Below are 23,390 nucleotides of genomic sequence, written 5' to 3'. Positions count from 1 at the left end.
TATGTGAGTAGTGTGTGTGTCTCTGTGTGAGTAGTGTGTGGGTCTCTATGTGAGTAGTGTGTGGGTCTCTGTGTGAGTAGTGTGTCGGTCTCTCTGTGAGTAGTATGTGGGTCTCTGAGTGAGTAGTCTGTGCTTTTCTATGTGAGTAGTGTGCGGGTCTCTGTGTGAGTAGTCTGTGGGTCGCTGTGTGAGTAGTGTGTGGGTCTCTGAGTGAGTAGTGTGTGGGTCTCTGAGTGAGTAGTGTCTGGGTCTCTATGTGAGTAGTGCGTGGGTATCTCTGTGAGTAGTGTGTGGGCCTCAGTGTGAGTAGTGTGTGGGTCTCTGTGTGAGTAGTGTGAGGGTCTCTGTGTGAGTAGTGCGTGGGTCTCTGTGTGAGTAGTGTGTGGGTCTCTCTGTGAGTAGTGTGATGGTCTCTGTGTGAGTAGTCTGTGGGTCTCTGTGTGAGTAGTCCGTGGGTCTACTGTGTGAGTAGTCTGTGGGTGTCTGTGTGAGTAGTGTGTGGGCCTCTGTGTGAGTAGTCTGTGGGTCTCAGTGTGAGTAGTCTGTGGGTCTCTGTGTGAGTAATCTGTGGGTCTCTATGTGAGTAGTGTGTGGGTCTCTCTGTGAGTAGTCTGTGGGTCTCTGTGTGAGTAGTGTGAGGGTCTCTGTGTGAGTAGTGCGTGGGTCTCTGTGTGAGTAGTGTGTGGGTCTCTCTGTGTGAGTAGTCTGTGGGTGTCTGTGTGAGTAGTGTGTGGGCCTCTGTGTGCGTAGTCTGTGGGTCTCTGTGTGAGTAGTCCGTGGGTCTACTGTGTGAGTAGTCTGTGGGTGTCTGTGTGAGTAGTGTGTGGGCCTCTGTGTGCGTAGTCTGTGGGTCTCTGTGTGAGTAGTCTGTGGGTCTCTGTGTGAGTAATCTGTGGGTCTCTATGTGAGTAGTGTGTGGGTCTCTCTGTGAGTAGTGTGTGGGTCTCTGTGTGAGTAGTGTGTGGGTCTCTGTGTGAGTAGTCTGTGGGTCTCTGTGTGAGTAATCTGTGGGTCTCTATGTGAGTAGTGTGTGGGTCTCTCTGTGAGTAGTGTGTGGGTCTCTGTGTGAGTAGTGTGTGGGTCTCTGTGTGAGTAGTGTGTGGGTCTCTATGTGAGTAGTGTGTGTGTCTCTGTGTGAGTAGTGTGTGGGTCTCTATGTGAGTAGTGTGTGGGTCTCTGTGTGAGTAGTGTGTGGGTCTCTCTGTGAGTAGTGTGTGGGTCTCTGAGTGAGTAGTCTGTGCTTTTCTATGTGAGTAGTGTGCGGGTCTCTGTGTGAGTAGTGTGTGGGTCCCTGTGTGAGTAGTGTGTGGGTCTCTCTGTTAGTAGTGTGTGGGTCTTTGCGTGAGTAGTGTGTGGGTCTCTCTGTTAGTAGTGCGTGGGACTCTGTGTGAGTAGTGTGTGTGTCTCTGTGTGAGTAGTGTGAGGGTCTCTGTGTGAGTAGTCTGTGGGTCTAATGTGTGAGTAGTCTGTGGGTCTCTGTGTGAGTAGTGTGTGGGCCTCTGTGTGAGTAGTCTGTGGGTCTCTGTGTGAGTAGTCTGTGGGTCTCTGTGTGAGTAGTGTGTGGGTCTCTGTGTGAGTAGTGTGTGGGTCTCTATGTGAGTAGTGTGTGGGTCTCTCTGTGAGTAGTGTGTGGGTATCTCTGTGAGTAGTGTGTGGGTCTCTGTGTGAGTAGTGTGTGGGTCTATGTGTGAGTAGTGTGTGGGTCTCTGTGTGAGTAGTCTGTGGGTCTCTGTGTGAGTAGTGTGTGGATCTCCGTGTGAGCAGTGTGTGGGCCTCCGTGTGAGTAGTGTGTGGGTCTCTGTGTGAGTAGTCTGTGGGTCGCTGTGTGAGTAGTGTGTGGGTCTCTGAGTGAGTAGTGTGTGGGTCTCTGAGTGAGTAGTGTCTGGGTCTCTATGTGAGTAGTGCGTGGGTATCTCTGTGAGTAGTGTGTGGGCCTCAGTGTGAGTAGTGTGTGGGTCTCTGTGTGAGTAGTGTGAGGGTCTCTGTGTGAGTAGTGCGTGGGTCTCTGTGTGAGTAGTGTGTGGGTCTCTCTGTGAGTAGTGTGATGGTCTCTGTGTGAGTAGTCTGTGGGTCTCTGTGTGAGTAGTCCGTGGGTCTACTGTGTGAGTAGTCTGTGGGTGTCTGTGTGAGTAGTGTGGGGGCCTCTGTGTGAGTAGTCTGTGGGTCTCTGTGTGAGTAGTCTGTGGGTCTCTGTGTGAGTAATCTGTGGGTCTCTATGTGAGTAGTGTGTGGGTCTCTCTGTGAGTAGTCTGTGGGTCTCTGTGTGAGTAGTGTGAGGGTCTCTGTGTGAGTAGTGCGTGGGTCTCTGTGTGAGTAGTGTGTGGGTCTCTCTGTGAGTAGTGTGATGGTCTCTGTGTGAGTAGTCTGTGGGTCTCTGTGTGAGTAGTCCGTGGGTCTACTGTGTGAGTAGTCTGTGGGTGTCTGTGTGAGTAGTGTGTGGGCCTCTGTGTGCGTAGTCTGTGGGTCTCTGTGTGAGTAGTCTGTGGGTCTCTGTGTGAGTAATCTGTGGGTCTCTGTGTGAGTAGTGTGTCGGTCTCTCTGTGAGTAGTATGTGGGTCTCTGAGTGAGTAGTCTGTGCTTTTCTATGTGAGTAGTGTGCGGGTCTCTGTGTGAGTAGTGTGTGGGTCTCTGTGTGAGTAGTGTGTGGGTCTCTCTGTTAGTAGTGTGTGGGTCTTTGCGTGAGTAGTGTGTGGGTCTCTCTGTTAGTAGTGCGTGGGACTCTGTGTGAGTAGTCTGTGGGTCTCTGTGTGAGTGTGGGTCTCTGTGTGAGTAATCTGTGGGTCTCTCTGTTAGTAGTGCGTGGGTCTCTGTGTGAGTAGTGTGTGGGTCTCTCTATTAGTAGTGCGTGGGTCTCTGTGTGAGTAGTCTGTGGGTCTTTCTGTTAGTAGTGCGTGGGTCTCTGTGTGAGTAGTGTGTGGGTCTCTGTGTGAGTAGTCTGTGGGTCTCTGTGTGAGTAATCTGTGGGTCTCTATGTGAGTAGTGTGTGGGTCTCTCTGTGAGTAGTGTGTGGGTCTCTGTGTGAGTAGTGTGTGGGTCTCTGTGTGAGTAGTGTGTGGGTCTCTATGTGAGTAGTGTGTGTGTCTCTGTGTGAGTAGTGTGTGGGTCTCTATGTGAGTAGTGTGTGGGTCTCTGTGTGAGTAGTGTGTGGGTCTCTCTGTGAGTAGTGTGTGGGTCTCTGAGTGAGTAGTCTGTGCTTTTCTATGTGAGTAGTGTGCGGGTCTCTGTGTGAGTAGTGTGTGGGTCCCTGTGTGAGTAGTGTGTGGGTCTCTCTGTTAGTAGTGTGTGGGTCTTTGCGTGAGTAGTGTGTGGGTCTCTCTGTTAGTAGTGCGTGGGACTCTGTGTGAGTAGTGTGTGTGTCTCTGTGTGAGTAGTGTGAGGGTCTCTGTGTGAGTAGTCTGTGGGTCTAATGTGTGAGTAGTCTGTGGGTCTCTGTGTGAGTAGTGTGTGGGCCTCTGTGTGAGTAGTCTGTGGGTCTCTGTGTGAGTAGTCTGTGGGTCTCTGTGTGAGTAGTGTGTGGGTCTCTGTGTGAGTAGTGTGTGGGTCTCTATGTGAGTAGTGTGTGGGTCTCTCTGTGAGTAGTGTGTGGGTATCTCTGTGAGTAGTGTGTGGGTCTCTGTGTGAGTAGTGTGTGGGTCTCTGTGTGAGTAGTGTGTGGGTCTCTGTGTGAGTAGTCTGTGGGTCTCTGTGTGAGTAGTGTGTGGATCTCCGTGTGAGCAGTGTGTGGGCCTCCGTGTGAGTAGTGTGTGGGTCTCTGTGTGAGTAGTCTGTGGGTCGCTGTGTGAGTAGTGTGTGGGTCTCTGAGTGAGTAGTGTGTGGGTCTCTGAGTGAGTAGTGTCTGGGTCTCTATGTGAGTAGTGCGTGGGTATCTCTGTGAGTAGTGTGTGGGCCTCAGTGTGAGTAGTGTGTGGGTCTCTGTGTGAGTAGTGTGAGGGTCTCTGTGTGAGTAGTGCGTGGGTCTCTGTGTGAGTAGTGTGTGGGTCTCTCTGTGAGTAGTGTGATGGTCTGTGTGAGTAGTCTGTGGGTCTCTGTGTGAGTAGTCCGTGGGTCTACTGTGTGAGTAGTCTGTGGGTGTCTGTGTGAGTAGTGTGGGGGCCTCTGTGTGAGTAGTCTGTGGGTCTCTGTGTGAGTAGTCTGTGGGTCTCTGTGTGAGTAATCTGTGGGTCTCTATGTGAGTAGTGTGTGGGTCTCTCTGTGAGTAGTCTGTGGGTCTCTGTGTGAGTAGTGTGAGGGTCTCTGTGTGAGTAGTGCGTGGGTCTCTGTGTGAGTAGTGTGTGGGTCTCTCTGTGAGTAGTGTGATGGTCTCTGTGTGAGTAGTCTGTGGGTCTCTGTGTGAGTAGTCCGTGGGTCTACTGTGTGAGTAGTCTGTGGGTGTCTGTGTGAGTAGTGTGTGGGCCTCTGTGTGCGTAGTCTGTGGGTCTCTGTGTGAGTAGTCTGTGGGTCTCTGTGTGAGTAATCTGTGGGTCTCTATGTGAGTAGTGTGTGGGTCTCTCTGTGAGTAGTGTGTGGGTCTCTGTGTGAGTAGTGTGTGGGTCTCTGTGTGAGTAGTGTGTGGGTCTCTATGTGAGTAGTGTGTGTGTCTCTGTGTGAGTAGTGTGTGGGTCTCTATGTGAGTAGTGTGTGGGTCTCTGTGTGAGTAGTGTGTCGGTCTCTCTGTGAGTAGTATGTGGGTCTCTGAGTGAGTAGTCTGTGCTTTTCTATGTGAGTAGTGTGCGGGTCTCTGTGTGAGTAGTGTGTGGGTCTCTGTGTGAGTAGTGTGTGGGTCTCTCTGTTAGTAGTGTGTGGGTCTTTGCGTGAGTAGTGTGTGGGTCTCTCTGTTAGTAGTGCGTGGGACTCTGTGTGAGTAGTCTGTGGGTCTCTGTGTGAGTGTGGGTCTCTGTGTGAGTAATCTGTGGGTCTCTCTGTTAGTAGTGCGTGGGTCTCTGTGTGAGTAGTGTGTGGGTCTCTCTATTAGTAGTGCGTGGGTCTCTGTGTGAGTAGTCTGTGGGTCTTTCTGTTAGTAGTGCGTGGGTCTCTGTGTGAGTAGTGTGTGGGTCTCTGTGTGAGTAGTGTGTGGGTCTCTGTGTGAGTAGTCTGTGGGTCTCTGTGTGAGTAGTGTGTGGGCCTCTGTGTGAGTAATGTGTGGGTCTCTGTGTGAGTAGTCTGTGGGTCGCTGTGTGAGTAGTGTGTGGGTCTCTGAGTGAGTAGTGTCTGGGTCTCTATGTGAGTAGTGTGAGGGTCTCTGTGTGAGTAGTGCGTGGGTCTCTGAGTGAGTAGTGTGTGGGTCTCTGTGTGAGTAGTGTGTGGTTCTCTCTGTGAGTAGTGTGTGGGTCTCTGTGTGAGTAGTGTGTGGGTCTCTCTGTGAGTAGTCTGTGGGTCTCTGTGTGAGTAGTCTGTGGGTCTACTGTGTGAGTAGTCTGTGGGTGTCTGTGTGAGTAGTGTGTGGGCCTCTGTGTGAGTAGTCTGTGGGTCTCTGTGTGAGTAGTCTGTGGGTCTCTGTGTGAGTAATCTGTGGGTCTCTATGTGAGTAGTGTGTGGGTCTCTCTGTGTGTAGTGTGTGGGTATCTCTGTGAGTAGTGTGTGCGTCTCTGTGTGAGTAGTGTGTGGGTCTCTGTGTGAGTAGTGTGTGGGTCTCTCTGTTAGTAGTATGTGGGTCTCTGTGTGAGTAGTGTGTGGGTCTCTCTGTTAGTAGTGCGTGGGACTCTGTGTGAGTAGTCTGTGGGTCTCTGTGTGAGTGTGGGTCTCTGTGTGAGTAATCTGTGGGTCTCTCTGTTAGTAGTGCATGGGTCTCTGTGTGAGTAGTGTGTGGGTCTCTCTGTTAGTGGTGCGTGGGTCTCTGTGTGAGTAGTCTGTGGGTCTCTCTGTTAGTAGTGCGTGGGTCTCTGTGTGAGTAGTGTGTGGGTCTCTGTGTGAGTAGTGTGTGGGTCTCTCTGTGAGTAGTCTGTGGGTCTCTATGTGAGTAGTGTGTAGGTCTCTGAGTGAGTAGTGTGTGGGTCTCTCTGTTAGTAGTGCGTGGCTCTCTGTGTGAGTAGTGTGTGGGTCTCTCTGTTAGTAGTGCGTGGGTCTCTGTGTGAGTAGTGTGTGTGTCTCTGTGTGAGTAGTGTGAGGGTCTCTGTGTGAGTAGTCTGTGGGTCTAATGTGTGAGTAGTCTGTGGGTCTCTGTGTGAGTAGTGTGTGGGCCTCTGTGTGAGTAGTCTGTGTGTCTCTGTGTGAGTAGTCTGTGGGTCTCTGTGTGAGTAGTGTGTGGGTCTCTGTGTGAGTAGTGTGTGGGTCTCTGTGTGAGTAGTGTGTGGATCTCCGTGTGAGCAGTGTGTGGGCCTCTGTGTGAGTAGTGTGTGGGTCTCTGTGTGAGTAGTCTGTGGGTCGCTGTGTGAGTAGTGTGTGGGTCTCTGAGTGAGTAGTGTGTGGGTCTCTGAGTGAGTAGTGTCTGGGTCTCTATGTGAGTAGTGCGTGGGTATCTCTGTGAGTAGTGTGTGGGCCTCAGTGTGAGTAGTGCGTGGGTCTCTGTGTGAGTAGTGTGTGGGTCTCTGTGTGAGTAGTGTGTGGGTCTCTCTGTGAGTAGTCTGTGGGTCTCTATGTGAGTAGTGTGTAGGTCTCTGAGTGAGTAGTGTGTGGGTCTCTCTGTTAGTAGTGCGTGGCTCTCTGTGTGAGTAGTGTGTGGGTCTCTCTGTTAGTAGTGCGTGGGTCTCTGTGTGAGTAGTGTGTGTGTCTCTGTGTGAGTAGTGTGAGGGTCTCTGTGTGAGTAGTCTGTGGGTCTAATGTGTGAGTAGTCTGTGGGTCTCTGTGTGAGTAGTGTGTGGGCCTCTGTGTGAGTAGTCTGTGTGTCTCTGTGTGAGTAGTCTGTGGGTCTCTGTGTGAGTAGTGTGTGGGTCTCTGTGTGAGTAGTGTGTGGGTCTCTGTGTGAGTAGTGTGTGGATCTCCGTGTGAGCAGTGTGTGGGCCTCTGTGTGAGTAGTGTGTGGGTCTCTGTGTGAGTAGTCTGTGGGTCGCTGTGTGAGTAGTGTGTGGGTCTCTGAGTGAGTAGTGTGTGGGTCTCTGAGTGAGTAGTGTCTGGGTCTCTATGTGAGTAGTGCGTGGGTATCTCTGTGAGTAGTGTGTGGGCCTCAGTGTGAGTAGTGTGTGGGTCTCTGTGTTAGTGTGGGTCTCTGTGTGAGTAATCTGTGGGTCTCTCTGTTAGTAGTGCGTGGGTCTCTGTGTGAGTAGTGTGTGGGTCTCTCTGTTAGTAGTGCGTGGCTCTCTGTGTGAGTAGTGTGTGGGTCTCTCTGTGAGTAGTGTGATGGTCTCTGTGTGAGTAGTCTGTGGGTCTCTGTGTGAGTAGTCCGTGTGTCTACTGTGTGAGTAGTCTGTGGGTGTCTGTGTGAGTAGTGTGTGGGCCTCCGTGTGAGTAGTCTGTGGGTCTCTGTGTGAGTAGTCTGTGGGTCTCTGTGTGAGTAATCTGTGGGTCTCTATGTGAGTAGTGTGTGGGTCTCTCTGTGAGTAGTCTGTGGGTCTCTATGTGAGTAGTGTGTGGGTCTCTGTGTGAGTAGTGTATGGGTCTCTGTGTGAGTAGTGTGTGGGTCTCTCTGTGAGTAGTGTGTGGGTCTCTGTGTGAGTAGTCTGTGGGTCTCTATGTGAGTAGTGTGTGGGTCTCTGAGTGAGTAGTGTGTGGGTCTCTGTGTGAGTAGTCTGTGGGTCTCTATGTGAGTAGTGTGTGGGTCTCTGAGTGAGTAGTGTGTGGGTCTCTCTGTTAGTAGTGCGTGGGTCTCTGTGTGAGTAGTGTGTGGGTCTCTGTGTTAGTGTGTGGGTCTCTCTGTGAGTAGTGTGAGGGTATCTGTGTGAGTAGTCTGTGGGTCTAATGTGTGAGTAGGCTGTGGGTCTCTGTGTGAGTAGTCTGTGGGTCTCTGTGTGAGTAGTCTGTGGGTCTCTCTGTGAGTAGTGTGTGGGTCTCTATGTGAGTAGTGTGTGGGTCTCTCTGTGAGTAGTGTGTGGGTCTCTCTGTTAGTAGTGCGTGGGTCTCTGTGTGAGTAGTCTGTGGGTCTCTGTTTGAGTAGTGTGTGGGTCTCTGTGTGAGTAGTGTGTGGGTCTCTATGTGAGTAGTGTGTGGGTATCTCTGTGAGTAGTGTGTGGGTCTCTGTGTGAGTAGTGTGTGGGTCTCTGTGTGAGTAGTGTGTGGGTCTCTGTGTGAGTAGTGTGTGGGTCTCTGTGTGAGTAGTGTGTGGCTCTCTCTGTGAGTAGTGTGTGGGTCTCTATGTGAGTAGTGTGTGGGTCTCTGTGTGAGTAGTCTGTGGGTCTCTGTGTGAGTAGTCTGTGGGTCTCTGTGTGAGTAGTCTGTGGGTCTCTGTGTGAGTAGTCTGTGGGTCTCTGTGTGAGAAGTGTGTGGGTCTCTGTGTGAGTAGTCTATGGGTATCTCTGTGAGTAGTGTGTGGGTCTCTGTGTGAGTAGTCTGTGGGTCTCTGTGTGAGTAGTGTGTGGATCTCCGTGTGAGTAGTGTGTGGGCCTCTGTGTGAGTAATGTGTGGGTCTCTGTGTGAGTAGTCTGTGGGTCGCTGTGTGAGTAGTGTGTGGGTCTCTGAGTGAGTAGTGTCTGGGTCTCTATGTGAGTAGTGTGAGGGTCTCTGTGTGAGTAGTGCGTGGGTCTCTGAGTGAGTAGTGTGTGGGTCTCTGTGTGAGTAGTGTGTGGTTCTCTCTGTGAGTAGTGTGTGGGTCTCTGTGTGAGTAGTGTGTGGGTCTCTCTGTGAGTAGTCTGTGGGTCTCTGTGTGAGTAGTCTGTGGGTCTCTGTGTGAGTAATCTGTGGGTCTCTATGTGAGTAGTGTGTGGGTCTCTCTGTGAGTAGTGTGTGGGTCTCTGTGTGAGTAGTGTGTGGGTCTCTGTGTGAGTAGTGTGTGGGTCTCTGTGTGAGTAGTATGTGGGTCTCTGTGTGAGTAGTGTGTGGGTCTCTCTGTTAGTAGTGCGTGGGTCTCTGTGTGAGTAGTGTGTGGGTCTCTCTGTTAGTAGTGTGTGGGTGTCTGTGTGGGTGTCTGTGTGAGTAGTCTGTGGGTCTACTGTGTGAGTAGTCTGTGGGTCTCTGTGTGAGTAGTGTGTGGGCCTCTGTGTGAGTAGTCTGTGGGTCTCTGTGTGAGTAGTCTGTGGGTCTCTGTGTGAGTAGTCTGTGGTTCTCTATGTGAGTAGTGTGTGGGTCTCTCTGTGAGTAGTGTGTGGGTCTCTGTGTGAGTAGTGTGTGGGTCTCTCTGTGAGTAGTGTGTGGGCCTCTGTGTGAGTAGTCTGTGGGTCTCTGTGTGAGTAGTCTGTGGGTCTCTGTGTGAGTAGTGTGTGGGTCTCTCTGTGTGAGTAGTGTGTGGGTCTCTGTGTGAGTAGTCTGTGGGTCTCTGTGTGAGTAGTGTGTGGGTCTCTCTGTGAGTAGTGTGTGGGTCTCTGTGTGAGTAGTCTGTGGGTCTCTATGTGAGTAGTGTGTGGGTCTCTGTGTGAGTAGTGTGTGGGTCTCTGTGTGAGTAGTCTGTGGGTCTCTGTGTGAGTAGTGTGTGGGTCTCCGTGTGAGTAGTGTGTGGGTCTCTGTCTGAGTAGTATGTGGGTCTCTGTGTGAGTAGTGTGTGGGTCTCTGTGTGAGTAGTGTGTGGGTCTCTGTGTGAGTAGTCTGTGGGTCTCTATGTGAGTAGTGTGTGGGTCTCTGTGTGAGTAGTGTGTGGGTCTCTGTGTGAGTAGTCTGTGGGTCTCTGTGTGAGTAGTGTGTGGGTCTCCGTGTGAGTAGTGTGTGGGTCTCTGTGTGAGTAGTGTGTGGGTCTCTGTGTGAGTAGTGTGTGGGTCTCTGTGTGAGTAGTATGTGGGTCTCTGTGTGAGTAGTGTGTGGGTCTCTCTGTTAGTAGTGCGTGGGTCTCTGTGTGAGTAGTGTGTGGGTCTCTCTGTTAGTAGTGTGTGGGTGTCTGTGTGAGTAGTGTGTGGGTCTCTCTGTGAGTAGTCTGTGGGTCTCTCTCTGAGTAGTGTGTGGGTCTCTCTGTGAGTAGTCTGTGGGTCTCTGTGTGAGTAGTCTGTGGGTCTCTGTGTGAGTAGTCTGTGGGTCTCTGTGTGAGTAGTCTGTGGGTCTCTGTGTGAGTAGTGTGTGGGTCTCTGTGTGAGAAGTCTGTGGGTCTCTGTGTGAGTAGTCTGTGGGTCTACTGTGTGAGTAGTCTGTGGGTCTCTGTGTGAGTAGTGTGTGGGCCTCTGTGTGAGTAGTCTGTGGGTCTCTGTGTGAGTAGTCTGTGGGTCTCTGTGTGAGTAGTCTGTGGTTCTCTATGTGAGTAGTGTGTCGGTCTCTCTGTGAGTAGTGTGTGGGTCTCTGTGTGAGTAGTGTGTGGATCTCTGTGTGAGTAGTGTGTGCGTCTCTGTGTGAGTAGTGTGTGGGTATCTCTGTGAGTAGTGTGTGGGTCTCTGTGTGAGTAGTCTGTGGGTCTCTGTGTGAGTAGTCTGTGCGTCTCTGTGTGAGTAGTGTGTGGGTCTCTCTGTGTGAGTAGTGTGTGGGTCTCTGTGTGAGTAGTGTGTGGGTCTCTGTGTGAGTAGTGTGTGGGTCTCTCTGTGAGTAGTGTGTGGGTCTCTGTGTGAGTAGTCTGTGGGTCTCTATGTGAGTAGTGTGTGGGTCTCTGTGTGAGTAGTCTGTGGGTCTCTGTGTGAGTAGTGTGGGGGTCTCCGTGTGAGTAGTGTGTGGGTCTCTGTCTGAGTAGTGTGTGGGTCTCTGTGTGAGTAGTGTGTGGGTCTCTCTGTGAGTAGTGTGTGGGTCTCTGTGTGAGTAGTCTGTGGGTCTCTATGTGAGTAGTGTGTGGGTCTCTGTGTGAGTAGTGTGTGGGTTTCTCTGTGTGAGTAGTGTGTGGGTCTCTGTGTGAGTAGTGTGTGGGTCTCTGTGTGAGTAGTGTGTGGGTCTCTCTGTGAGTAGTGTGTGGGTCTCTGTGTGAGTAGTCTGTGGGTCTCTATGTGAGTACTGTGTGGGTCTCTGTGTGAGTAGTGTGTGGGTCTCTGTGTGAGTAGTCTGTGGGTGTCTGTGTGAGTAGTGTGTGGGCCTCCGTGTGAGTAGTCTGTGGGTCTCTGTGTGAGTAGTCTGTGGGTCTCTGTGTGAGTAATCTGTGGGTCTCTATGTGAGTAGTGTGTGGGTCTCTCTGTGAGTAGTCTGTGGGTCTCTATGTGAGTAGTGTGTGGGTCTCTGTGTGAGTAGTGTATGGGTCTCTGTGTGAGTAGTGTGTGGGTCTCTCTGTGAGTAGTGTGTGGGTCTCTGTGTGAGTAGTCTGTGGGTCTCTATGTGAGTAGTGTGTGGGTCTCTGAGTGAGTAGTGTGTGGGTCTCTGTGTGAGTAGTCTGTGGGTCTCTATGTGAGGAGTGTGTGGGTCTCTGAGTGAGTAGTGTGTGGGTCTCTCTGTTAGTAGTGCGTGGGTCTCTGTGTGAGTAGTGTGTGGGTCTCTCTGTTAGTAGTGTGTGGGTGTCTGTGTGAGTAGTGTGTGGGTCTCTCTGTGAGTAGTCTGTGGGTCTCTCTCTGAGTAGTGTGTGTGCCTCTCTGTGAGTAGTCTGTGGGTCTCTGTGTGAGTAGTCTGTGGGTCTCTGTGTGAGTAGTCTGTGGGTCTCTGTGTGAGTAGTCTGTGGGTCTCTGTGTGAGTAGTGTGTGGGTCTCTGTGTGAGTAGTCTGTGGGTCTCTGTGTGAGTAGTCTGTGGGTCTACTGTGTGAGTAGTCTGTGGGTCTCTGTGTGAGTAGTGTGTGGGCCTCTGTGTGAGTAGTCTGTGGGTCTCTGTGTGAGTAGTCTGTGGGTCTCTGTGTGAGTAGTCTGTGGTTCTCTATGTGAGTAGTGTGTGGGTCTCTCTGTGAGTAGTGTGTGGGTCTCTGTGTGAGTAGTGTGTGGGTCTCTGTGTGAGTAGTGTGTGGGTCTCTGTGTGAGTAGTGTGTGGGTATCTCTGTGAGTAGTGTGTGGGTCTCTGTGTGAGTAGTCTGTGGGTCTCTGTGTGAGTAGTCTGTGGGTCTCTGTGTGAGTAGTGTGTGGGTCTCTCTGTGTGAGTAGTGTGTGGCTCTCTGTGTGAGTAGTGTGTGGGTCTCTGTGTGAGTAGTGTGTGGGTCTCTCTGTGAGTAGTGTGTGGGTCTCTGTGTGAGTAGTCTGTGGGTCTCTGTGTGAGTAGTCTGTGCGTCTCTGTGTGAGTAGTGTGTGGGTCTCTCTGTGTGAGTAGTGTGTGGGTCTCTGTGTGAGTAGTGTGTGGGTCTCTGTGTGAGTAGTGTGTGGGTCTCTCTGTGAGTAGTGTGTGGGTCTCTGTGTGAGTAGTCTGTGGGTCTCTATGTGAGTAGTGTGTGGGTCTCTGTGTGAGTAGTGTGTGGGTCTCTGTGTGAGTAGTCTGTGGGTCTCTGTGTGAGTAGTGTGGGGGTCTCCGTGTGAGTAGTGTGTGGGTCTCTGTCTGAGTAGTGTGTGGGTCTCTGTGTGAGTAGTGTGTGGGTCTCTCTGTGAGTAGTGTGTGGGTCTCTGTGTGAGTAGTCTGTGGGTCTCTATGTGAGTAGTGTGTGGGTCTCTGTGTGAGTAGTGTGTGGGTCTCTCTGTGTGAGTAGCGTGTGGGTCTCTGTGTGAGTAGTGTGTGGGTCTCTGTGTGAGTAGTGTGTGGGTCTCTATGTGAGTAGTGTGTGGGTCTCTGTGTGAGTAGTCTGTGGGTCTCTATGTGAGTAGTGTGTGGGTCTCTGTGTGAGTAGTGTGTGGGTCTCTGTGTGAGTAGTCTGTGGGTGTCTGTGTGAGTAGTGTGTGGGCCTCCGTGTGAGTAGTGTGTGGGTCTCTGTGTGAGTAGTCTGTGGGTCTCTGTGTGAGTAATCTGTGGGTCTCTATGTGAGTAGTGTGTGGGTCTCTCTGTGAGTAGTCTGTGGGTCTCTATGTGAGTAGTGTGTGGGTCTCTGTGTGAGTAGTGTATGGGTCTCTGTGTGAGTAGTGTGTGGGTCTCTCTGTGAGTAGTGTGTGGGTCTCTGTGTGAGTAGTCTGTGGGTCTCTATGTGAGTAGTGTGTGGGTCTCTGAGTGAGTAGTGTGTGGGTCTCTGTGTGAGTAGTCTGTGGGTCTCTATGTGAGTAGTGTGTCGGTCTCTGAGTGAGTAGTGTGTGGGTCTCTCTGTTAGTAGTGCGTGGGTCTCTGTGTGAGTAGTGTGTGGGTCTCTCTGTTAGTAGTGTGTGGGTGTCTGTGTGAGTAGTAAGTGGGTCTCTCTGTGAGTAGTCTGTGGGTCTCTCTCTGAGTAGTGTGTGGGTCTCTCTGTGAGTAGTCTGTGGGTCTCTGTGTGAGTAGTCTGTGGGTCTCTGTGTGAGTAGTCTGTGGGTCTCTGTGTGAGTAGTCTGTGGGTCTCTGTGTGAGTAGTGTGTGGGTCTCTGTGTGAGTAGTCTGTGGGTCTCTGTGTGAGTAGTCTGTGGGTCTACTGTGTGAGTAGTCTGTGGGTCTCTGTGTGAGTAGTGTGTGGGCCTCTGTGTGAGTAGTGTGTGGGTCTCTGTGTGAGTAGTCTGTGGGTCTCTGTGTGAGTAGTCTGTGGTTCTCTATGTGAGTAGTGTGTGGGTCTCTCTGTGAGTAGTGTGTGGGTCTCTGTGTGAGTAGTGTGTGGGTCTCTGTGTGAGTAGTGTGTGGGTCTCTGTGTGAGTAGTGTGTGGGTATCTCTGTGAGTAGTGTGTGGGTCTCTGTGTGAGTAGTCTGTGGGTCTCTGTGTGAGTAGTCTGTGGGTCTCTGTGTGAGTAGTGTGTGGGTCTCTATGTGTGAGTAGTGTGTGGGTCTCTGTGTGAGTAGTGTGTGGGTCTCTCTGTGAGTAGTGTGTGGGTCTCTATGTGAGTAGTGTGTGGGTCTCTGTGTGAGTAGTCTGTGGGTCTCTGTGTGAGTAGTATGTGGGTCTCTGTGTGAGTAGTCTGTGGGTCTCTGTGTGAGTAGTCTGTGGGTCTCTGTGTGAGAAGTGTGTGGGTCTCTGTGTGAGTAGTCTATGGGTATCTCTGTGAGTAGTGTGTGGGTCTCTGTGTGAGTAGTCTGTGGGTCTCTGTGTGAGTAGTGTGTGGATCTCCGTGTGAGTAGTGTGTGGGCCTCTGTGTGAGTAATGTGTGGGTCTCTGTGTGAGTAGTGTGTGGGTCTCTGTGTGAGTAGTGTGTGGGTCTCTGTGTGAGTAGTGTGTGGGTCTCTGTGTGAGTAGTATGTGGGTCTCTGTGTGAGTAGTGTGTGGGTCTCTCTGTTAGTAGTGCGTGGGTCTCTGTGTGAGTAGTGTGTGCGTCTCTCTGTTAGTAGTGTGTGGGTGTCTGTGTGAGTAGTCTGTGGGTCTACTGTGTGAGTAGTCTGTGGGTCTCTGTGTGAGTAGTGTGTGGGTCTCTGTGTGAGTAGTCTGTGGGTCTCTGTGTGAGTAGTCTGTGGGTCTCTGTATGAGTAGTCTGTGGTTCTCTATGTGAGTAGTGTGTGGGTCTCTCTGTGAGTAGTGTGTGGGTCTCTGTGTGAGTAGTGTGTGGGTCTCTCTGTGAGTAGTGTGTGGGCCTCTGTGTGAGTAGTCTGTGGGTCTCTGTGTGAGTAGTCTGTGGGTCTCTGTGTGAGTAGTGTGTGGGTCTCTCTGTGTGAGTAGTGTGTGGGTCTCTGTGTGAGTAGTGTGTGGGTCTCTGTGTGAGTAGTGTGTGGGTCTCTCTGTGAGTAGTGTGTGGGTCTCTGTGTGAGTAGTCTCTGGGTCTCTATGTGAGTAGTGTGTGGGTCTCTGTGTGAGTAGTGTGTGGGTCTCTGTGTGAGTAGTCTGTGGGTCTCTGTGTGAGTAGTGTGTGGGTCTCCGTGTGAGTAGTGTGTGGGTCTCTGTCTGAGTAGTGTGTGGGTCTCTGTGTGAGTAGTGTGTGGGTCTCTCTGTGAGTAGTGTGTGGGTCGCTGTGTGAGTAGTCTGTGGGTCTCTATGTGAGTAGTGTGTGGGTCTCTGTGTGAGTAGTGTGTGGGTCTCTGTGTGAGTAGTCTGTGGGTCTCTGTGTGAGTAGTGTGTGGGTCTCCGTGTGAGTAGTGTGTGGGTCTCTGTGTGAGTAGTGTGTGGGTCTCTGTGTGAGTAGTGTGTGGGTCTCTGTGTGAGTAGTATGTGGGTCTCTGTGTGAGTAGTGTGTGGGTCTCTGTGTGAGTAGTGTGTGGGCCTCTGTGTGAGTAATGTGTGGGTCTCTGTGTGAGTAGTGTGTGGGTCTCTGTGTGAGTAGTGTGTGGGTCTCTGTGTGAGTAGTGTGTGGGTCTCTGTGTGAGTAGTATGTGGGTCTCTGTGTGAGTAGTGTGTGGGTCTCTCTGTTAGTAGTGCGTGGGTCTCTGTGTGAGTAGTGTGTGCGTCTCTCTGTTAGTAGTGTGTGGGTGTCTGTGTGAGTAGTCTGTGGGTCTACTGTGTGAGTAGTCTGTGGGTCTCTGTGTGAGTAGTGTGTGGGCCTCTGTGTGAGTAGTCTGTGGGTCTCTGTGTGAGTAGTCTGTGGGTCTCTGTGTGAGTAGTCTGTGGTTCTCTATGTGAGTAGTGTGTGGGTCTCTCTGTGAGTAGTGTGTGGGTCTCTGTGTGAGTAGTGTGTGGGTCTCTCTGTGAGTAGTGTGTGGGCCTCTGTGTGAGTAGTCTGTGGGTCTCTGTGTGAGTAGTCTGTGGGTCTCTGTGTGAGTAGTGTGTGGGTCTCTCTGTGTGAGTAGTGTGTGGGTCTCTGTGTGAGTAGTGTGTGGGTCTCTGTGTGAGTAGTGTGTGGGTCTCTCTGTGAGTAGTGTGTGGGTCTCTGTGTGAGTAGTCTCTGGGTCTCTATGTGAGTAGTGTGTGGGTCTCTGTGTGAGTAGTGTGTGGGTCTCTGTGTGAGTAGTCTGTGGGTCTCTGTGTGAGTAGTGTGTGGGTCTCCGTGTGAGTAGTGTGTGGGTCTCTGTCTGAGTAGTGTGTGGGTCTCTGTGTGAGTAGTGTGTGGGTCTCTCTGTGAGTAGTGTGTGGGTCGCTGTGTGAGTAGTCTGTGGGTCTCTATGTGAGTAGTGTGTGGGTCTCTGTGTGAGTAGTGTGTGGGTCTCTGTGTGAGTAGTCTGTGGGTCTCTGTGTGAGTAGTGTGTGGGTCTCCGTGTGAGTAGTGTGTGGGTCTCTGTGTGAGTAGTGTGTGGGTCTCTGTGTGAGTAGTGTGTGGGTCTCTGTGTGAGTAGTATGTGGGTCTCTGTGTGAGTAGTGTGTGGGTCTCTCTGTTAGTAGTGTGTGGGTCTCTGTGTGAGTAGTGTGTGGGTCTCTCTGTTAGTAGTGTGTGGGTGTCTGTGTGAGTAGTGTGTGGGTCTCTCTGTGAGTAGTCTGTGGGTCTCTCTCTGAGTAGTGTGTGGGTCTCTCTGTGAGTAGTCTGTGGGTCTCTGTGTGAGTAGTCTGTGGGTCTCTGTGTGAGTAGTCTGTGGGTCTCTGTGTGAGTAGTCTGTGGGTCTCTGTGTGAGTAGTGTGTGGGTCTCTGTGTGAGTAGTCTGTGGGTCTCTGTGTGAGTAGTCTGTGGGTCTACTGTGAGTAGTCTGTGGGTCTCTGTGTGAGTAGTGTGTGGGCCTCTGTGTGAGTAGTCTGTGGGTCTCTGTGTGAGTAGTCTGTGGGTCTCTGTGTGAGTAGTCTGTGGTTCTCTATGTGAGTAGTGTGTGGGTCTCTCTGTGAGTAGTGTGTAGGTCTCTGTGTGAGTAGTGTGTGGGTCTCTGTGTGAGTAGTGTGTGGGTCTCTGTGTGAGTAGTGTGTGGGTATCTCTGTGAGTAGTGTGTGGGTCTCTGTGTGAGTAGTCTGTGCGTCTCTGTGTGAGTAGTGTGTGGGTCTCTCTGTGTGAGTAGTGTGTGGGTCTCTGTGTGAGTAGTGTGTGGGTCTCTGTGTGAGTAGTGTGTGGGTCTCTCTGTGAGTAGTGTGTGGGTCTCTGTGTGAGTAGTCTGTGGGTCTCTATGTGAGTAGTGTGTGGGTCTCTGTGTGAGTAGTGTGTGGGTCTCTCTGTGAGTAGTGTGTGGGTCTCTGTGTGAGTAGTCTGTGGGTGTCTGTGTGAGTAGTGTGTGGGCCTCCGTGTGAGTAGTCTGTGGGTCTCTGTGTGAGTAGTCTGTGGGTCTCTGTGTGAGTAATCTGTGGGTCTCTATGTGAGTAGTGTGTGGGTCTCTCTGTGAGTAGTCTGTGGGTCTCTATGTGAGTAGTGTGTGGGTCTCTGTGTGAGTAGTGTATGGGTCTCTGTGTGAGTAGTGTGTGGGTCTCTCTGTGAGTAGTGTGTGGGTCTCTGTGTGAGTAGTCTGTGGGTCTCTATGTGAGTAGTGTGTGGGTCTCTGAGTGAGTAGTGTGTGGGTCTCTGTGTGAGTAGTCTGTGGGTCTCTATGTGAGTAGTGTGTGGGTCTCTGAGTGAGTAGTGTGTGGGTCTCTCTGTTAGTAGTGCGTGGGTCTCTGTGTGAATAGTGTGTGGGTCTCTGTGTTAGTGTGTGGGTCTCTCTGTGAGTAGTGTGAGGGTCTCTGTGTGAGTAGTCTGTGGGTCTAATGTGTGAGTAGTCTGTGGGTCTCTGTGTGAGTAGTCTGTGGGTCTCTGTGTGAGTAGTCTGTGGGTCTCTCTGTGAGTAGTGTGTGGGTCTCTATGTGAGTAGTGTGTGGGTCTCTCTGTGAGTAGTGTGTGGGTCTCTCTGTTAGTAGTGCGTGGGTCTCTGTGTGAGTAGTCTGTGGGTCTCTGTGTGAGTAGTGTGTGGGTCTCTGTGTGAGTAGTGTGTGGGTCTCTATGTGAGTAGTGTGTGGGTATCTCTGTGAGTAGTGTGTGGGTCTCTGTGTGAGTAGTGTGTGGGTCTCTGTGTGAGTAGTGTGTGGGTCTCTGTGTGAGTAGTCTGTGGGTGTCTGTGTGAGTAGTGTGTGGGCCTCCGTGTGAGTAGTCTGTGGGTCTCTGTGTGAGTAGTCTGTGGGTCTCTGTGTGAGTAATCTGTGGGTCTCTATGTGAGTAGTGTGTGGGTCTCTCTGTGAGTAGTCTGTGGGTCTCTATGTGAGTAGTGTGTGGGTCTCTGTGTGAGTAGTGTATGGGTCTCTGTGTGAGTAGTGTGTGGGTCTCTCTGTGAGTAGTGTGTGGGTCTCTGTGTGAGTAGTCTGTGGGTCTCTATGTGAGTAGTGTGTGGGTCTCTGAGTGAGTAGTGTGTGGGTCTCTGTGTGAGTAGTCTGTGGGTCTCTATGTGAGTAGTGTGTGGGTCTCTGAGTGAGTAGTGTGTGGGTCTCTCTGTTAGTAGTGCGTGGGTCTCTGTGTGAGTAGTGTGTGGGTCTCTGTGTTAGTGTGTGGGTCTCTCTGTGAGTAGTGTGAGGGTCTCTGTGTGAGTAGTCTGTGGGTCTAATGTGTGAGTAGTCTGTGGGTCTCTGTGTGAGTAGTCTGTGGGTCTCTGTGTGAGTAGTCTGTGGGTCTCTATGTGAGTAGTGTGTGGGTATCTCTGTGAGTAGTGTGTGGGTCTCTGTGTGAGTAGTGTGTGGGTCTCTGTGTGAGTAGTGTGTGGGTCTCTGTGTGAGTAGTGTGTGGGTCTCTGTGTGAGTAGTGTGTGGGTCTCTCTGTGAGTAGTGTGTGGGTCTCTATGTGAGTAGTGTGTGGGTCTCTGTGTGAGTAGTCTGTGGGTCTCTGTGTGAGTAGTCTGTGGGTCTCTGTGTGAGTAGTCTGTGGGTCTCTGTGTGAGTAGTCTGTGGGTCTCTGTGTGAGAAGTGTGTGGGTCTCTGTGTGAGTAGTCTATGGGTATCTCTGTGAGTAGTGTGTGGGTCTCTGTGTGAGTAGTCTGTGGGTCTCTGTGTGAGTAGTGTGTGGATCTCCGTGTGAGTAGTGTGTGGGCCTCTGTGTGAGTAATGTGTGGGTCTCTGTGTGAGTAGTCTGTGGGTCGCTGTGTGAGTAGTGTGTGGGTCTCTGAGTGAGTAGTGTCTGGGTCTCTATGTGAGTAGTGTGAGGGTCTCTGTGTGAGTAGTGCGTGGGTCTCTGAGTGAGTAGTGTGTGGGTCTCCGTGTGAGTAGTGTGTGGGTCTCTGTCTGAGTAGTGTGTGGGTCTCTGTGTGAGTAGTGTGTGGGTCTCTCTGTGAGTAGTGTGTGGGTCTCTGTGTGAGTAGTGCGTGGGTCTCTGAGTGAGTAGTGTGTGGGTCTCCGTGTGAGTAGTGTGTGGGTCTCTGTCTGAGTAGTGTGTGGGTCTCTGTGTGAGTAGTGTGTGGGTCTCTCTGTGAGTAGTGTGTGGGTCTCTGTGTGAGTAGTCTGTGGGTCTCTATGTGAGTAGTGTGTGGGTCTCTGTGTGAGTAGTGTGTGGGTCTCTGTGTGAGTAGTCTGTGGGTCTCTGTGTGAGTAGTGTGTGGGTCTCCGTGTGAGTAGTGTGTGGGTCTCTGTGTGAGTAGTGTGTGGGTCTCTGTGTGAGTAGTGTGTGTGTCTCTGTGTGAGTAGTGTGTGGGTCTCTGTGTGAGTAGTGTGTGGGTCTCTCTGTGAGTAGTGTGTGGGTCTCTCTGTGAGTAGTCTGTGGGTCTCTCTGTGAGTAGTCTGTGTGTCTCTGTGTGAGACCCACAGAGACCCACACACTACTCACACAGAGACCCACACACTACTCACACAGATACCCAGACACTACTCACACAGATACCCACACACTACTCACACAGATACCCACACACTACTCACGCAGATACCCACACACTACTCACACAGATACCCACAAGTGTTTCGAGTACTCGGCCCCGCTTGAACGTCGAAGTGCTTCGTTGAAGCCATCATTTGCAGGAGCCGGGGCGCTTCTGAAAAAAAAAAGAGCCACGAAGCTCAGTGGGCATTGCCTGGTGAAGTCAAAAGAGTCGAGTTTAGTCGATGGCCTTTACTGGGAGTAGCGTTGAGAGGGGGCATCGTCTCAAGTGGGGTAGCGGCGCTGTTTGCTACTCACGGTCAAGGGGCAGGGCGAAGGGGTTGTGACGGTCGCCCAGCACAACGACCAGCAAGGCCACTAAACGGGTGGTGTGGAAAGTCTCCATTGGGGGGGGGGGGTGGCAGATGGTCGGCCTGGCGGCTTCCTTCACTTGGCTAGGAGGGGTGAAGGGGAGGGAGTAGGAGGAGCAGTGGGAATGATATTTATTTAGACTGCAAGAGGAGGAATCCAAAGCGCTACGAAGCTCTTTTTGTCACAGGTGTCCAGCTGTGGCGCTGGGTCAGAAACATGACAACAAACACAAAACAAAAACACGGCGTGAGTGCAGAGTTACAGGAAGAGTAAAACAAATAACTTTAAAAAATATATATACTAATAAAACTAACCAATGTTTAATCTTGCCACGCGAAGCACACCACCGTGCTACATAGCTCTTTTTAAGAAGAGACATTGAACCATAAACGGTGGGCTGATATCAAGTGGACATTCAGGGCAAAATACTCTAAACGCGTGGCGTTTCTGAATGTGGAGGGGAAAAAACCGGAGGACTCTGGGAGAGAAATCCACGCGGCCGCGGGGCGCGAGAAACGTCAACTCCAAAGATAGAGCAGGGAGTGTCAGGGTCGGTATCAAACCCCACGACCTCCTGTACACCAGGTGACAACCATGCCGGGTTAAAGACCTCCTCCTTCACAACGGGACAATTGGATGCATGCCTAAGGCTCCATCACTGATGGACACGTTCCTCCTGTGTTGAGCAAAATGTTTAGGTTCTCATCGTTTCGCAGAGGCTGCATTTTTTGCCACCGCAGAAAACGAACGTTGGGGGAAACGCCTCCTCGCATCGGACTCTTTCTTTTTTTTTTGCTAAGGTCACGTAGGTAAAAAAAAAAATCTATAAAATAAATAAATGAAAAAAACAACTCAATTAAAATCACGACGTTTCGGAGGCAGCAGCACAAGCTTCCATCTTGAGGTGGAAACCGTCACGGCAAAATTGCTGCATCAAGTGAAGAGAACTCTAAGACACCCGAGATTGTATACAGGTTAAGGGGGGGGGAGATAAGAAGGGCCGTGGGGGGGGGCTAAGTTAAGCCGCCTTCTGTTATGCTGCAGGGGGTTGGGGGGGACGGAGAGATGGCCGTGTGCAGGTTGAAGAGCGTTACACACGTGAACCGGAGGCAGGAGGCAGTAGTTAAGCTGACAAACTGGTTGCCTTGCAGAGCATACTGCTGTAAACTATAAGGCTGCTAAAGTTTAACTTGGGTTTAACTTTATTTTTTTTACCTCCGCGGCTTTACCGAAAAAAATCCAAAGAGTATGAATCCTTGCACATCGCGAAAGCTTCAAATCTAGCGCCTCACATCGTGTTAGTTTGGCACCGATGTTCGTGCTGATTGTTTTAAACTAGATCAATAAAACAACATTGATTACAGCCCCAGCTCAGGTTTTTTTTCCCATCAATGAAACAGCCCCTGAAGTGAGAGCACCTCCCAGGGTATAAACCAACACTGCCGCACGTCTGTCCAAGAGCTGTGTAAAAAAACAATTGAGTTGAAAAAAATGTCAAGCCGACAGGGAAAGGGGCTCCTGGCAACTGTGACCGCCAGCCAGGTCGATGTGTTGGTAATGAGAATGTGCAATTTTTTTGTCCTTGGAAACACGGACTATGAATAAAACGAGATATTCTTAACTCTTTCGGTAAAGTCACGTTGAAGGGAAACAATAAAATAATAAAATATATATAAAACAATAAAAATTCTCACGACGTTTCGACCATAACACAAACGGTCGTCATCAGGTCGAAACGTCGTGAGAATTTTCAATTGATTTATATATTTTTTATTATTTTATTGTTTCCCTTCAACGTGACTTTACCGAAAGAGCTAAGAATATGAATTACTGCAGTCACGAAAGCATCACATCAAGATTCAAAACGAGATACTCGCAGAGTTTACGCTTCTGAATGTGCACTTGTTCAAGCGATTCACTCGGGTCTAAGAGGCAGACGCACGGTAAATTATTGGGCGGCACTTTGTAAGCTCCTAAGGTAGACAAAGCGAGCTTGAACACGACGCGCTCGAGTGAAGTCTTTGAGCGACGCATAGTTCATAGTTCATTTATTTGGTATAGCCCTGTGAGCCATTCGGCTCTTGAATCGGGTGCAACCGCAACAAACAAAAAAACATGAACAAGAAAACATCTTAAAGTGATTATGTGACTGTGCAAACAGAAAATACAGGAAAAAAAAATATCAAAATATTCCTGAAATAGCACCGTACACCAACGCTGTGTGCAAAAATCCCAGTGGGATGCAAGTCAAATAACAACCACAAGACAACTAAGATTAAAGCCATCAGTCTAACTCCGTACTACAATAAACAAAAACATGGCCAAAACAAAAAAAACTTTTCTAAATCACCAAAATAAAAGCCATAAATCCAATGTAACAGTGATCATAGGGACTGTGACCGAATTTTTAACAATAAACTACATAAAAAAATTATAACACCAAAATCTAGAGCCATAATTTAGGCCACTGAATAGCAGTGGCAGCTAGGGTTGTACAACTCCTCTAGAGCACATTGACACGCGTTTATTGCAAATAATTCAAGTTTAAAACACGCAGCAAAGATTCGTTACAAAAGCCGAGCGGCAGCCTTCACGCATCCTTTGGAAGCTTGCTAGCCCACAACATAACCTAGAGACCATCTTCCAGGTCTCTATGGAGGCCATCGCATGACAGCGGCATCTGTAGCCGGCCAAAGTGCCGCCTCGGTCGGCTGGGCAATCTAGCCGAGACCGGTGACACTCCCGGAATAGGCCTCAACACGGCACTCACCAGCGCAACGCTGCGTAGGTGTCTGGGGGGGGGGGGTCTTGAGCTATATCCTCCTTCGTGGTGAGGTTACAAACAAAGCAATGTCCTCGTGTGGTCGTGGTGGAGGAGGACATTCGACGTTCCGTGCCTTGAATCACGGGCAGGCGACTCGGCGGGGCTGCTATCACGTGAGGCCTTAGCAGGGCGCTTTTATAAATCGTAGTGCGGATAGGCGAACACGCAGTGCGAGCGAGGCTCAGATTCTGTAGAACTGATAAACACTGCCCATAGACTCAGCACTGCCCATAGACTCAACACTGCACCATAGACTCAACACTGCACCATAATAGACTCAGCACTGCCCATAGACTCAACACTGCCCGTAGACTCAACACTGCCCGTAGACTCAACACTGCCCATATACTCAACACTGCACCATAGACTCAACACTGCCCGTAGACTCAACACTGCCCATAGACTCAACACTGCCCATAGACTCAACACTGCCCATAGACTCAACACTGCCCATAGACTCAACACTGCCCCATAGACTCACCACTGTGATCTCTACATTGGGTCAAACTTAACATCTCTTAATGTTCGACGGCTTGTGCACCAGATCTTATTTATTCACGATGTACTTACAAAAAATTCCGCAGACTACCTACTGGATCTCCTCTCTGCTTCAAAGAACAAATTTGACCTCAGGTCTTCACTCATTTACCAGCTTCACATTCCCTATTGCCGTACAAAAACTGGAGGAAGGGCCTTTGCTATTCATGACCCCAGGGTCTGGAATGCTATTGCCAATAAACTGCAACTTGAATCACTACCTATG

General features: G+C 50.7%; 1 protein-coding gene across 3 annotated transcripts in view; it reads right to left on the bottom strand.

Annotated features, from left to right (window-relative positions):
* The window catches only part of LOC142910177 (uncharacterized), a 72,765-nt gene extending 50,018 nt beyond the window's left edge, over positions 1 to 22,747 (bottom strand). The window contains exons 1-3 of one of the 3 annotated variants that reach the window (XM_076059852.1): positions 22,574 to 22,747; positions 19,750 to 19,886; positions 19,529 to 19,606 (exon numbers count right to left, since the gene is read on the bottom strand). In XM_076059852.1, coding sequence (XP_075915967.1) covers positions 19,529 to 19,606; positions 19,750 to 19,886; positions 22,574 to 22,686 — 328 coding nt within the window. In that variant the 5' untranslated portion in view covers positions 22,687 to 22,747. Of the gene's footprint in view, positions 1 to 19,528; positions 19,607 to 19,749; positions 19,980 to 22,573 lie in introns of those variants that run through there. The other 2 variants (XM_076059854.1, XM_076059853.1) reach the window with 2 other exon arrangements.
* Positions 22,748 to 23,390: the final 643 nt, after the last annotated feature.

This window comes from Petromyzon marinus, unplaced genomic scaffold (genome assembly GCF_048934315.1).
Source record: "Petromyzon marinus isolate PM22_M1 ecotype Great Lakes invasive population unplaced genomic scaffold, UKy_Petmar_22M1.pri1.0 PM_G_Scaffold_14, whole genome shotgun sequence".
Classification (NCBI taxonomy): domain Eukaryota; kingdom Metazoa; phylum Chordata; class Hyperoartia; order Petromyzontiformes; family Petromyzontidae; genus Petromyzon; species Petromyzon marinus.
Note: the sequence above shows the minus strand (reverse complement) of the source record. Positions and strands in the feature narration are given on the sequence as shown.